The sequence below is a fragment of the Oryx dammah genome, unplaced genomic scaffold (genome assembly GCF_014754425.2).
Source record: "Oryx dammah isolate SB20612 unplaced genomic scaffold, SCBI_Odam_1.1 HiC_scaffold_5, whole genome shotgun sequence".
In the NCBI taxonomy this organism is placed as follows: domain Eukaryota; kingdom Metazoa; phylum Chordata; class Mammalia; order Artiodactyla; family Bovidae; genus Oryx; species Oryx dammah.
Genome location: NW_024070189.1, coordinates 94,198,292 through 94,212,653, shown reverse-complemented (window position 1 = coordinate 94,212,653; position 14,362 = coordinate 94,198,292). Strand labels below are relative to the sequence as shown.

Sequence of the window (14,362 nt, the reverse complement as noted above, 5' to 3'; positions counted from 1 at the left end):
TCGTTCAGGTTTGTTGTTGTTTAGTCGCTCGGTTGTGTCTGACTCTTTGTACCCTATGGACTGTAGCCCTCCAGGCCCTTCTGTCCATGGGATTTCCCAGGCAAGAATACGGGAGTGGGTTGCCATTTCCTCCTCCAGGGAATCTTCCCGACCCAGGAATCAAACCATTGCAGGCAAATTCTTTTCTGTATGAGGCACCAGGGAATCCCAGAGGGTTTACTGAGATGTTGCTCAGAATGGATTAGAGCTGGGCTGGGTGGGCAGCCCAGGATTCCCTGTATGAGAGCCTGAGAGAGGGAGTTGGTATTACTCTGGCACGTGGGGCTCCAAGCCAGGAGCTCTTCCTGTGTCTGGCATTGGGCTGATGTCTCCCAGCCACACTGAGGCTTAGGGTGACCCCATGAGGATTTTTTTTTTTTGGTATACCTTGCAGCATGCAGAACTTCTCAGACCAGGGATCAGACCCACGTCCCCTGCAGTGGAAGGGTGGAGTCTTAACACCTGAACCAGCAGGGAAATCCAGCCTGGGGAGGATTTGATTATGAGGGAGGGATGATCCCAGTCTGGGCCCTTGCCTGGGCCCTCACAGGCTCTGGATTGGGCTGGTTCATCCGCTGCTAGCTTCTGTGTTTGCCCTCTCTGGGGGTCCTCTTGGTTTCCTTTGTTCCGTGTCTCCACCCTTCTGGGGGTGGGGAGAGGGGTGGAAGTCAAAGTGCTGCAGGAGAGGCCTTGCGTTCCCTTCAGAAGTGAACACACAGCCGGGCTTCTGAGTGGCCCACGGCTCCTCCTGCTGCTGTGCCTTTCCCTCTCAGCCCCCACTGCCTTTCCAAGAGCCCGCGGCACCTTCTAGGGAGAGGCGGCCCGTCTCAGAGCCCAGAGACCGAGGCTCCAAGAGGGTGTCGTGACTCGCTCTAGGTCATGCATCCTGGCGAAGGGTGGTGTCCTTCCATCCCAGAGACAGCAGGACCAGTGCCCAGGGAGGACAGAGTCTTGCCCAGGGTGGGAGCGGATCTGGGCGTTGGCTCCAGAGTCCATTCAGCGTCGCATGAGCACCTGCTTTATAACAGGGCTTCCCAAGTGGCTCCGTGGTAAAGAATCCATCTGTCAAACAGGAGATGCTGGTTTGATTGCTGCATCGGGAAGATCCCCTGGAGAAGGAAATGGCAACCCACTCCAGTGTTCTTGCCTGGAGAATCCCATGGACCGAGGAGCCCGGCGGGGCTACAGTCCATGGCATCTGGAAGAGTCAGACACCCCTGAGTGACTAAACGACAACAGCTGTGTGACAGGCACTGATCTAGGTGCTGTGGATCCAGTGGTGACCAGTCTAGGTGAAGTCTTGTCCCGACACAGTCCTGGCCCTTTGCTGGAGGCCCTGTTGGTGGGAGTGGGAAGCGGAGGGTGTGCATTTGGGAGAGAGAGGTGCAATCTGCTGCACCTGCAGAGCCTGAGCGGAAGGGTTTTCCTGGCAGAGGGAACAGCCTTTGCAAAGGCTTGGAGGCCAGAAGCACAGGGGAGAGTCTAACAATGGCTGAGAGAAGAGGCGCTCAGCTGAAAGGGGGCTGTCCTGGGAGGATGGACAGGTGAGAGACCCTCTCAAACCTGGGATCAGTCATGTGACCTCTGCAGGAGGAAGGCTTGGAGGCCCAGGCCTCTGTTTGAGGAGGATAACCACCTATGACCTGGGAGGAGTAGGGGTCAGACGCCTGGGGCCAGGGCTGGCCCAGTGGATTAGAGGACAGGGATGGTGCTGAAACTATCAGAGTTAACATTTGTTGGAGGGCTTCCCCGGTGGCTCAGTGGGAAAGAATCCACCTGCACTGTAGGTGATGCAGGTTTGATCCCTAAAGCAGGAGGATTCCCCTGGAGAAGGAAATGGCAACCCACTCCAGTATTCTATGGAGGATCCCATGGACAGAGGAGCCTGGGGGGCTACTGTCCATGGGGTCGCCAAAGAGTAGGACATGGCTGAGTGACTAAACAACACTTATTGAGCACCTTCTGTGTACCAGAATAAACTCCAGATCCTGTTTTGGGGAGCTGACATTGGGAGGCAGACAGGAAGCAGATAAGTGGCATGTAGAGTGTTTGTGCTTTGGAAGACGGTTGGGGGGGCTTGGACCTGTGAACAAGAATGGGAGAAATCTCCCCAGGGAGGTATCGTTTGAGCCAGAGCTGCAGGGAGCGAGTCATGGGCGGAGGAGGAGCCTGTTTGTCTGGTACCCAGCTGCCCTCTGAGATAAGTGGAATTTTCCCATTGTGCATGCATGCCCAGCCACCGAGTCATGTCCAACTCTTTTGCGACCCCATGGACTCTAGTCCACGAGGCTCCTCTATCCATGGGGTTTTCCAGGGAAGAATACTGGAGCAGGTTGTCATTTCCTTCTCCAGGGAATCTTCCTGACCCAGTGAAGGAAGCTGCATCTCTTACGTCTCCTGGATTGGCAGGAGGTTCTTTCCCCATTACTAACTAGAAAACCCAAATCAGAGAGGCTGGGAAGCCCGCCCAAGGTCACACAGTACGAAGGGCAGCCTGGGGCACTGTGGCCCTTGCAGCAACAGGGAAGAGAGAGGAGGGGCATGAACTCATACTTTGAATCAGGGGAGGGACTTGGTGTGCCCAGTGGAATGTGGGTGGGGTCTGGGAGGAGGAAGCCGAAGATTGAGACTTGAAAGTCCCTCTTGAGAAGTGGACAGTCAGTGTTGCGGCAGGGGGGCCCAGAGGGTGGGGGTGTGTGTGGCTTCCTTCCACTCCCCCGACCAGGAGGGCCCCAGGAATGCCGCTGCTGCTGGGTGCCAGGAAACCCTGTGGGCAGGCCTTAGGGCACAGCGGGACCTTAGCCCTCTCACTGAGCCCCTCAGAGATTTTGGGGGGGGGTGCTTTTTTTTTTTTTTGGCTGTGCCAGGTCTTAGTTGCAGCTCTTCAGTTGCATGGCATGTGGGATCTAGTTCCCTGACAAGGGATCAGACCCAGGCCCCCTGCAATGTGAGCACAGAGTCTTAGCCATTGGACCACAGGGAAGTCCCTTTTTTGAAGTTTTTATTTTGAATTGGGGTAGACCTGACCAATGAATATGCTGTGATGGTTTCAAGTGAATAGCGAGGGGACTCAGCCATACATACACATGTATCCATCCTCTCTGGGGACTGCTTTTCAGGGACTGTTGAGACCGAGGGTGCCTGGTGCAGTCTGAGGCTTCTAGATACACAATCAGATGGATCCCAGGGCTCCTGGAACTCCCAGCCTGGTGTGTGAGGCCCCTGTGCCCACCCAGCCTCGTCCCTCAGCCTTCTCCTTCTCAGGCTCTGCCTCCTCTGGCCTCTACTCGTCCCTCCCACTTGCTGCCAAGTCCCAGCCCCAGAAAGCCGCCTTTCCCCGGCGAGGGCCTGGAGCACCCATCACACTGGCCCTCATGTTCCTCTGAGGCTCTCATTGTCCATCGTCTGTGGTGTCATCATTGTGCTCACGGTGCCCAGCCTCTGGGCCTAGTGACTTCCATAAAATGAGCTCACAGACCCACCTCGTCGGGTATTGTCGTGGTTAAATAGCCCGAAAAGCCCTCAGCTTCTTGCCTGGCATACAGGGAGCCCTTGACAAATGTGAGCTACTCTTAAAGTATTTTTTGGAGTCAGTAGTCCATGTGGACGAGGTAGAATTCAAAGATGTTTCGGAACCTGCCGTGACTCTCCCTCCCAATAGGCCCTTGGCCAACCTGGGCTCTGGTTTGAGGCTTTTTATTTACTTAGAAAACACAGACTCTCTTCCGCACCTTTTGTTTTCCTTACTTGATACACCCAGAAGGAAGTTCCGTGTCAGGAGATAAAAAGCTCTTTTTTGTTGTTGTTCTTGGAGTATGTATTTGTGGATGTGTGTGTGACTGCAAAGTGACATGAATGGGTCATCATTTAATTATCCTCCTCCATGGGCTTTAAAGTTCTTTCTGGCTATTGTTTATTCACTAAATTGAGTCCGACTACGAGGCCCCATGGACCATGGGATTTCCTCTGTCCATGGATTTCCCAGGCAAGAATACTGGAGTGGGTTGCATTTCCTCCTCCAGGGGATCTTCCCGACTCAGGGATTGAAAGCCATGTGTCCTGCATTGCAGGCAGATTCTTTACCACTGAGCCACCAGGGAAGCCCTTTAAAATTCTTTAGATCTGAGCTAGTCCCCTCTGGGAAACGAAAAAGATAATAATGTGTCCGTGGGCAGATTTTAATGGAGTGTTTTCTGTGTGCTTGAGTGTCTGAATCTTCGTGAGCGCATCTTCCTGGACCTCCTTGTACTCATGACCTTCCTGGGACTGAACTCAGATGTGGCATTATCCTAATTGTAGATGTACACCTTCATTGTTTTCATTTTTGAAATAAATGCATGCATTGGTCAGATCAAGATAGAGGGTGTTATCATCATCTCCGAAAGTCTCCTCCTGCCCCTTCTAGTCAGTTCCCCACCCCACCCCCCCTACCAGGGGAGAGGGGGAACCAACCGCTCTGATTTCTATCAGCGGAGGCTTGTTTTGCCTGTTCAAGGTCACGTCTGCCCTGTGACTCAGCAAGAGAAATGAGGCATTCATCAACAAAAGGCACAGGTGAGAACGTTCAGAGTGGCTTTATTTGTAATGGCCCCGAGCTGGAAGAAGACCCCCAAAAGCCACATCAGCTAGTGAGTGGATGATCAGACTGTGGTCCGCTCCTGCAGGGGCTTCCCGGGTGGCTCAGTGGTAAAGAATCCGCCTGCCAAGCAGGAGACGTGGGTCCGATCCCAGATCCCCCGGAGAAGGAAATGGCATTCCAGTCCAGTATTCTTGTATGGAGAACTGCATGGACAGAGCAGCCTGACAGGCTACAGTCCACAGGGTCGCAAAGAGTTGGACACAACTGAGTGACTGTGACGACAAGAACAACAAATCTGCGTCAGTCAGTTGGTGGGTGAGCAGACCAGTCCATCCGTGCAGTGGCACACCAGTCAGCTAGAACAGGAGCCGGCTCAGCTGCACACAGCAGCGTGGGGGAGCCCACCCGTGGGACCCTGGGGACTCCATTCCCACGCTGCTCCTGTCTCGTTCGCTCACTGCCCTCTTACCCCCATGGTGTGTCTTCTTTGTCCCCAGCACCTCCATTGCTCCATTGGTGTGAGTAATACTTGAGTGAACAAGCTGGTGACCTTGGCCAGGTTGCAAAATCCTCACTGATCCTCATTCTCCTTATCTGCCAAATGGGAGGATGGGAGTCACATTCAGACGGTTACACTGCATGAAGCGGGCGTGACGTGCCCCGAGCAGGGCCGAGGTGGCCCACAGAGTCTTTGTCCTCTGGAGCGTGGCTCCATGGCTAGTGTGCAAGGTGTGGAGGGCTTTGAATGTGCTCCCAGGGGCTGCGGGCTTCCTCCTCTAGGGACTCGTGTGTGTCCTTGGGATGTTCTCCTCTTCCTCCATGGTTCTTCTCCGTCCAGCCTGTCCCCCTGGTCATGGCTAGCTGGCTCCTCAGCTCCTCTGGATTCTGTCCAGTGTCTGTTGAATGCCTTCTGGGTCTCTGCTGTCTCCCAAACCAGTCCTTATCATCACTCACCTTGACCAAGGCAGTCACCTCCTGCCTGCCTCTCCACTCCCACCCTCCCCCTTGAAGCAGTCAGTTGTTCACTCACCAAGTCACATCCAATTCTTTGTGACCTCATGGACTGCAGCACACCAGGCTCCTCTGTCTTCCACTATCTCCTGGGGTTTGCTCAAATTCACGTCCATTGAGTCAGTGATACCATCCAACCATTTCACCTTCTGCTGCGCCCTTCTACTTTTGCCTTTAATCTTTCCCAGCATCAGGAGAAGGCAATGGCACCCCACTCCAGCACTCTTGCCTGGAAAATCCCATCGACAAAGGAGCCTGGTGCGCTGCAGTCCATGGGGTCGCTAAGAATCGGGCTCAAAAAAAAAAAAAAAAGAATCGGGCTCAACTGAGCAATCTCACTTTCACTTTTCACTTTCATGCATTGGAGAAGAAAATGGCAACCCACTCCAGTGTTCTTGCCTGGAGAATCCCAGGGACAGGGGAGCCTGGTGGGCTGCCATCTATGGGGTCACACAGAGTCGAACATGACTGACAAGTGACTTAGCAGCAGCAGCAGGGTCTTTTCCAGTGAGTCAGCTTTTCACATCAGGTGGCCAAAGTACTGGAGCTTCAGTTTCAGCATCAGTCCTTCCAATGATTATTCAGGGTTGACTGGTTTGCCCCCCTTGCAGTCCAAGGGACCCTCAAGAGTCTTCACCAGCACCACAGTTCAAAAGCCTCAATTCTTTATAAAAGTGGCCAGAGGGTTCTTTTAAAGTCACATACCTTTAAAAGCAAATGAGGTAGGGAATTCCCCTGCAGTCCAGTGGTTAAGAATCTGAGCTCCCACTGCAGGGGTTGCAGGGTTCAGTTCCTAGTTGGGGAACTAAGATCCTGCATGCTGTGTGCTGTGGCCAAAAAAAAAACCCCCAAAAACCCTGACTGTCCCTAAACTCCATCAGGTAGCTTTGCTCTAAGAATGGTGACCTCTTGTTGTGACCTCCAGCATCACCTCATGCACCCCTCTCTGGGCCTGTCCATTCATCCTGCTCCAGCACCCTACTCTGCTGCTTGCCAGTAGTACCCCCATAGGACCTCCAGAGCCAACCTGCCTATGCAGGGTCCCTTATCTCGAAGGCCTCCACACCATGTGGTCGGTCACTGCCAGATCCCTGTGTCCAGCCAGAGGGGGCCCTGCCTGAGTGTGGTGACCCTACCCACCGTCCGATGGGGCTCAAACCTCACAGTGCATGGCGTGTGACAAGGGTACACTTCTTCCCTTCCTCCACCCACTGGGTGAACAGGTTCTGAGCCTGTGCTGAGAACCAACGCCCTCCTCTGGGGCTCTGTCCGGACAGAGGTGCTGGGGTGCTTCTGAGACACCATCTGTCATAGTACTGGTGAGCCGGGTGGCACCAAGGATTGTTTACCTAGAGTTCTGCACAAATTTCAGATAATCCAAATGTATCAGTTCAGTCGCTCAGTTGTGTCCGACTCTTTGTGACCCCATGAGTCGCAACACGCCAGGCCTCCCTGTCCATCACCAACTCCCGAAGTTCATGCAAACTCACGTCCATCGAGTCAGTGATGCCATCCAGCCATCTCATCCTCTGTCATCCCCTCCGTTTTACATGAAACAGAATCCTTTGCATGCCCTTAGTGACCTCTGAGAAGGTTGCTTCTACTCCTTTGCCCACCTGGATCTCCTGCTCTTTCCATTGCCTTTATTTAAAAAATACATATATATATTTACTTGGCCATGCCGGGTCTTAGTTGTAACACACAGGTTCTTTAGTTGTGGTGTGCACTCTCTCGCTTGCAACATGTGGGATCTAGTTCCCTGACCAGGGATCAAACCCAGGCCCCTTGCACTGGAGCACGGAGTCTTAGCCACTGGGCCACCAGGGAAGTCTCAGTTGCCTTTCTCAATGATTCAGGATGGTCTCCAGTCTTCCCACCCTATGTGAAACCAGGTGTAAGTCAGTGCAGGTATTGCCTGAATTTTTCCATAGTAAAATCTATAGCATATTTTTAAAAAAATAAATTACCTTATTGAGGGATCATTTCCATGATAGGAGATTCACCCATTTTAAATGCAGTGATTTTTTAAGAAACTTATAGTAAGTATTAGTAAACAGTACCACAGTCCAGTTTTAGAACATTTTCATCCCCCAGAAAGCTCGCCACTCTGTTTCTCATCCCCATGACAACCAGTGATCCACTTCCCACCTCTTTCAGTTTGTCTTTTGGGGACATGAAACACATCGTAATTTTTTTTAAGTCTTTTTTTTTTTTTTTTTTTTGTTAAAAACATTCTGGTGTTTAAAATTTTTTTTGTTGGAGTATAGTTGATTTACAATGTCATGTTTCAGGTGTACAGCAAAGGCAATATTCTGTTTTATGTTTTGGTTTTTTGGCTGTGAGGCAGGTGGGGATCTTAGCTGGCCGAACAGGATCACACTCGCACCTCCTGTGTTGGAAGGCAAGATCTTAACCCCTGGAACACCAGGGAAGTCCCGAAACACGTTGTATTTTGTCATTAAATAACTTTCCTTTTATTTTAGTTTTTATATCATATGTATGACATTATATTACTTTAAAACATGTAGGTCAGAAATGTTGATATATGGCAGAAACCAACACAATATTGTAATTATCCTTCAATTATAAATAAAGGAAAAAAAAACTGCAAAAAAAAAAAATGTACTGATCTCTTTTGAGTCTGGGGGAGATGGTCCAAACATTTGTCAGAACAAGGGGCCTCTGAGCGTGCTGGGGCTGGCACATGGCCAGCCGAAGGGAAAGGGTTCCCTTTGTCACCAGCCTTTGATCCAGTCCCTCCCCTGGCCCTCCGTGGCCTCAGGACCCTCCAAGGCCAGAGCATTCCCTGGTTCCCTGCTAGGGTTGATGTCTTTGCTGAAGTCACGCAGATTGCAAGAGGGGATTGCTCCACCATGTGTGGTCACACTTCCTGCCCCCTGCTAGCCGGCCTCATGAGTAATTTCTGTCCATTTCCCCTCCCACAGGGACTTCCTTCCCCGAGGTTCAGGAATCGTCACTCGGCGGCCTCTCATCCTGCAGCTCATCTTCTCAAAAACAGGTACGGTGGGGCGGCTGGCAGCCCAAACAGGAAACAAGTGTGGTGGCTGTGCCTTGTGAGAGCCAGGGGGCTTCCGAGGTGTCCTGGGAGGCCATTTGGGTCTGCACTCCCTTTTTCCCAGTGTGCAGGGAAGTTGAAGCACGGTTCATGGAACACCTCCACCCAGCCCAAGCATCAACTGTGACTAGGCTGCCAGGTACCACATTTTTTGCTCTAGACAATACATTCTTGCTGGACACTTTCAAAATCAATAGCAGACAGTGTGACACATCAGCCTGAAAGGCTTTGGCGCACTCCCTTTGCAATAAGGACACCCTCTTGCACTCACAGAACCACACCCAAGAAAAGTCGTCATTTCTACATTTCCCTTACCCCAGTCCATACTCAGGTTGTCAGCTGTGCTCCAGAGGTCTTCCCTGGCTGCTTCTGCAACTGCTGGGATCAGTGCCACGCTGCCTTTCATTGTCCTGTCTACTCTTCATGAGAGCCGCATTCTTACCACTTCTTGTTTTTAATCTTGTTTTCCCACTACTTCTTTTTGAATTATAGCACTGACTTTAGGGAGATACCTGGCCTAACTGTTGCATATAGAATGGCCCACATGTAGACTTTTTCTATCCCCTACCTCTGTTCTTCCTACACAAGTCTGATATGACATGGGCATGTCTCCTAGCATGAAACTCACCTAGCTTCCTTATAAAAGCATCTCATGTCAGAGGGTGGAATGGGTGAAAAGGGCCATTGGAGGTGGGACCTCTCTTCTCTCCTGAGCCCCCCGGAGTCTTCCCTACTGACCTGGAATGTCAGCCACAGCTGGTTCAGTACTTGGGGTGCCAGCTTCACCACAGGCTGTGTTAAACACCCCCACTCTGGGGAGGCAGCTAATATATCTCCATTTTCCAGAGGGGGAACCTGAGGTTTAACCACCTGCCTTTCTGGTGGGCGCCAGACCTGGGATGGGCACCCAGGCAGGTTCAGACCTCAGGCTCCACAACTCAGCTGACCCTAGTCCCGCCCTCTCATCTTCATTCATCCAATCCACCTGCAGGAGGGTGTGACACTAGTGAGAGACGGCAACAGATTGGTCCAGTGGCAAGCCAATTGGCTGCCTCCTCTGGGTTCAAGTGTCCAGTCAGCTGTGCCAGGAAGGCCAGTGGCTGGATTGTGAGATGTCAGTGGGATCCGAGTCACGTAGGGCTTGGCACATTGGGTTTCTGTTGTACATTCACTCGGTTGGTGGATGAGGGTGGTGAGAATCTGCATTTTCAATGAGTTTCCAGGTCATGCTGATGCTTTTGGCCTCTGCCTACTCTGGGAAAACCTCTGCCCTGGTTTTTGGGGGCTGAGAGCTAATACTGCCCAGGTTCACACCCTGGCGCTATAGCTTACTGGCTGGCTGGCCCTGGGGAGGGAGTGCCACTCACAGCTGTGCTTCCTGTCTGGACAGTGAAGATAATAATAGTACTGCCTTTGTCAGTTGCTGTGAAGACCGTGCTATTCAATACACATACAGCCCGTAGAACAGTGCCAGGCACACTGCAGGCCCTTGCCATGTGGTGCCAACCCAATGGCTTCAGCATAGCTTGCTGGGAGAACAAGTTGGCTGGCTTCTGCAGTGGAAGGTCACAGGCTTTGTCATGGCAGGAGGGCTCTCCCACCACCTCCCCAGTGACTTGTCAGCCAACAGCGGTCCAGGGAGCACTGGGCTGCCTGCCACAAGCTGGTCCCAGGCTGGGGCACAGTGGTGAGTAGGACCAGGGCTGCTGCCACCACCTGTCGCCTTTCCTCTGTTTTTTAATGTAATTAAATTATTAAGTTTTGGCTGTGCTGAGTCTTCACTGCTGCGAGGGTGTTTCTCTAGTTGCAGCAAGCAGGGGCTGCTCTCTAGTTGTGGTGCCCCGGCTTCTCATTGTGGCCTCTGTTGTGTAGCACGAGCTCTAGGGTATGCGGGCTTCAGTAGTTGCCTCCCTCAGGCTTCAGCAGTTGTGACTTGCAGTTTCTGGAGCACAGGCTTGATAGTTGTGGGTACACGGGCTTAGCTGCCCTGCAGCATGTGAGATCTTCCTGAACCAGGGATTGAACCCGTGTCCCCTGCATTGGCAGGCGAGTTCTTCACCACTGAGCCACCAGGAAAGTCCTGTCACCTTCCCTCTTGATGCTCCTGTTAGTGCTGGCGGTCAGTGTGGGGGGACCCTTGGGTGGGGACCAAGAGGGAGACACATAGGCATGGCCCTCCCCGGATGGAAGTGTGTGGTGGTGGTGAAGGGAGTCTAGCTGGCCTTCTCTGACAGGAGGTGATGTGTGAGCTCAGGCTGACAGGTGCTTGGGGGTGTGTTGGGGAATGGCAACTGTGCTTCACAGCAGAGAGGGGTTGCTTGTGCAGACCCTGAGGCAGCGATGCCCACTGTGGCTGGCTGGAGGAACTGAAAATTCCTTCTAGAGGCGGGGAGGAAAGAGATGCATGTGACAAATGACAGTCCCGGGAGAGCACACATCTGCCCACAGCCTGACCCGGGGTCATGCCGAAATCGCCATTCCTGTCGCCTCACTTCACAGAGGAGGGGGCTGAGACCCCTTGCCTGAGGACACACAGGGAGGCTGTCTTGAAAGCCCAGTCGCGAGCTCATTCTTAGGGCTGGTTTGACCAGATCCTGAGGCCACAGGTAGAGAAGAGACCACAGGGACCACCAGCTCTGGGGCAGGGGTCCCAGGAAGGGGTCGGTGGGAGCCATGGAGATGAAGACGCTGAGCCACCTGTGCATCCTGCTGGGCTCGGGGAGAGAGATCCGGGGTGTCCCACCTGGGCATGCTCCTTTCTGTGTCCCAGCTTGCATACTCCACCCCCACCCCCATCTGACCGTGGCATTGAAAGTCTCTTAATGCAGATGTGAGCTAGGCCTCGGCCAGATGCCAGGGAGGCAGTGTGAGCGCTCTGAGGGGCCTGGCTGACCCTGAGCTCAGCCTGTTGGGTACGACAGACATGGGGTTGCTGTGGCCAGGCGGAGAGGGGAGAGCGCAGGGGACTGTGGGAGGGTATATCAGGCATTGGGCTTCCTTGGTGGCTCAGTGGTAAAGAATCCATTTGTCAACGCAGGAGACAATGAGTTCCATCCCTGGGTTGGGAAGATCCCCTAGAGAAGGAGATGGCAACCCACTCCAGTATTCTTGCCTGAGAAATCCTATGGACAAGAGGAGACTGGTGGGCTGTAGTCCATGGGGGCCACAAAGAGTCGGACACAACTGAGTGTCTAAACAACAGCAACAATATCAGGCGCTGGATCTGCTTTGAGCCAGGGCTTGGGGAGAACCTTCCAGGCAGGGCAGCAGCTGTGTTGTGAAGCTGTGAGGGGCCGGGAGGCAGGTGTGATGAGAGATCCAGACACTGGGAACTTGAGTGGTGTTCAGGGTGTGGAGAGACTGGCTCAGCCCACTGCCTGACTTGCAGAGGAGGGCCAGGCAGAGGCAGGAGGGCAGGTGGGGAGGCCGAGGGGGGCGGCAAGCCTGCTGCCAGGGAGAGGTGTTGGGGCCCGGGCCAGGGTGTTGCTGTGGGGGCAAGGGCAGAGTCTAGAGTGACCTCGAGGTGGGGAGCCTAGGTCCCTGGACTGGGGGAGACACCCTACCACTAGGGAGGAGGCTGAGTGCAGTGAGGGACATGGTTGTGGCTTTTAGAGATTCCTGGGGGGCCACACAGGGCTGCGTGGCTCCCCGAGATGAAAGTTTTGTTCAGCTAGTTCTCAGACACAGGACTCCAGAGCCAGGCTGCCACCCCTTCTTGTCTGGGCCCTTCAGGCAAGCGGCTTCCCTCTCTGTGCCTCAGCCTTCTTATCTGTAAAATGGGGGTGATAGTGGTGACTGCCTCGGGGCCCTGGCACCCCATGGGACTGGTGTGGCCATCGCCGCTTCTGGGGTCTGAAGTTCCTGGTACTGTAAGGTTCCAAGCCTTTGACTCTTGGGACTCCCCTGGTGGTCCAGTGGTTAAGACTCCACGTTTCCATTGCTTCTGGGCCTTTTGGCTAAGATCAAGTGAAGACTCCTTGCTTCCACTGCAGGGGGCACGAGTTTGGTCCCTAGTCCGGAAACTGAGATTCCACATGCCACGTGGCCTGGCCAAGGATAAGAAAACGAAAAACTAATTCTCTTGCAGCGCACAGAGGTGCCCTACTTCTCCTCGTCCACACCGGTCTCAGTGAGCCATTATTTTAATGGGCTTAGTTTAAAAATTACCTCAGACCGTAGCCACCAGGAAGTTCAGTGGGTTGTGGGTGAACCCTGCTCCTCCGTGCGAACTGCCCCTGAACCTCGTAAACCCTGAGCGCTGGGGACTGGTCTTGTGTGGAATGTGCCCAATCAGGGCCTCCAGAGCCTTCTGTCCCAGCTCTGACCTTGGCCGCCGCTCACCGGAGCCAGAGAGATGTCAGGGCTTGGCTCTTGGCCTCCTTCTTGAGGCTTCGTGACCCCCTTGGGACCAGGCTGGCCTCTGAAACCTCACTTCCTCCTGGTGCCACAGTCTTGCTCCTCTTCCTCCAGACCAGCTCAATTGTTTCCGCCTCTGGACCTTCCCCCTCATTGCAAGCCCTGCCTGGAACACCCTGCCTCCTCCCCCTCCTCCTCAGGGTGAGCCTCACCCCCAGGCCCCACCCCAGTCACTGCTGCCTTAGTTATTGTGCAGCGTATGTTGTGAGGCAGCATCCTGTTCGCCCGGTTTCTTTTGTTGTTGTTTTAAAAGATTTGTTTATTGATTTGTTTTATTGTTAAGTTTTGGCTGTGCTGTGTGCAGGCTTTCTCTCGTTGCTGAGCACAGGCTCTGGAGTGCGCAGGCTTCAGTAGCTGCGGCACCCAGGCTTAGTTGTCCCATGGCATGTGAAATCTTCCTGGACCAGGGATTGAACCCGTGTTCCCTGCATTGGCAAGCAGACTCTTAACCCCTGGACCACCAGGGAAGTCCTCGTATTTTCTTGACAGTCTGTCTCTCCGCCTCAGCATCAGTTCTGCCAGAGCAGGGATGCCGACCTGCTTTGTCCATCACCCTTCCCCCCACCCAGCATGGGGTCTGGCACCCAGGAGGTGCCCCATCAGCCCGGGGCTGGTGCCTAACCGTGCCCTAAGGGCTGCTGCTGTGCTCTTTCTCTGGTGGGAGAGCATCCATAACTGTGTGTGCGCACCTTTCCCCACCTACCCTGGCTGCAGCAGGGCCCTTTCTATAAAGCCTGTAGACCCTGCAGCAGTCAGGGCGTGACCTTGTGTCTTCAGGTGGAAAACAAGCTGGGAGCTGACGAGGGTCAGGATGGTAGCCTGGGGTTGTCACCTTCTGCTGCTGCTAAGTTGCTTCAGTATCCGACTGTTTGTGACCCTATGGACTGAAGCATGCCAGGCTCCTCTGTCCATGGAATTCTCCAGGCACAAATACTGGAGTGGGTTGCCATGTCCTTCTCCAGAGGATCTTCCTGACCCAGGGATCGAACTCGCGTCTCCTATGTCTCCTGCGTTGGCAGGCGGGTTCTTTACCACTAGCTGCACCTAGGAAGCTCCAAGGGCTTCTCCAGGTGTATTTGTTTTTTTTTTCCCCCCATATCAACAAGCAGTTCTCCAGTTCTTAGTAGACTCTTACCAGGTGTCCTCCAGTTTAACTCAGTTCTTTTTTTCTTTTCTAAGTCTTTATTGAGTTTGTTACAACATTGCTTCTGTTTTATGTTTTTTTGTTTTTTTGTTTTGAT

General features: G+C 53.3%; 1 protein-coding gene across 12 annotated transcripts in view; it reads left to right on the top strand.

The window, feature by feature from the left end:
- DNM2 (dynamin 2) overlaps positions 1-14,362 on the top strand; it is an 87,730-nt gene that overhangs the window by 22,510 nt on the left and 50,858 nt on the right. For all 12 annotated transcript variants that reach the window (XM_040240698.1, XM_040240693.1, XM_040240687.1 and 9 more), the window contains exon 2: positions 8,575-8,648. In XM_040240698.1, the coding sequence (XP_040096632.1) occupies positions 8,575-8,648 (74 nt within the window). The remainder of the gene's footprint in view (positions 1-8,574; positions 8,649-14,362) is intronic.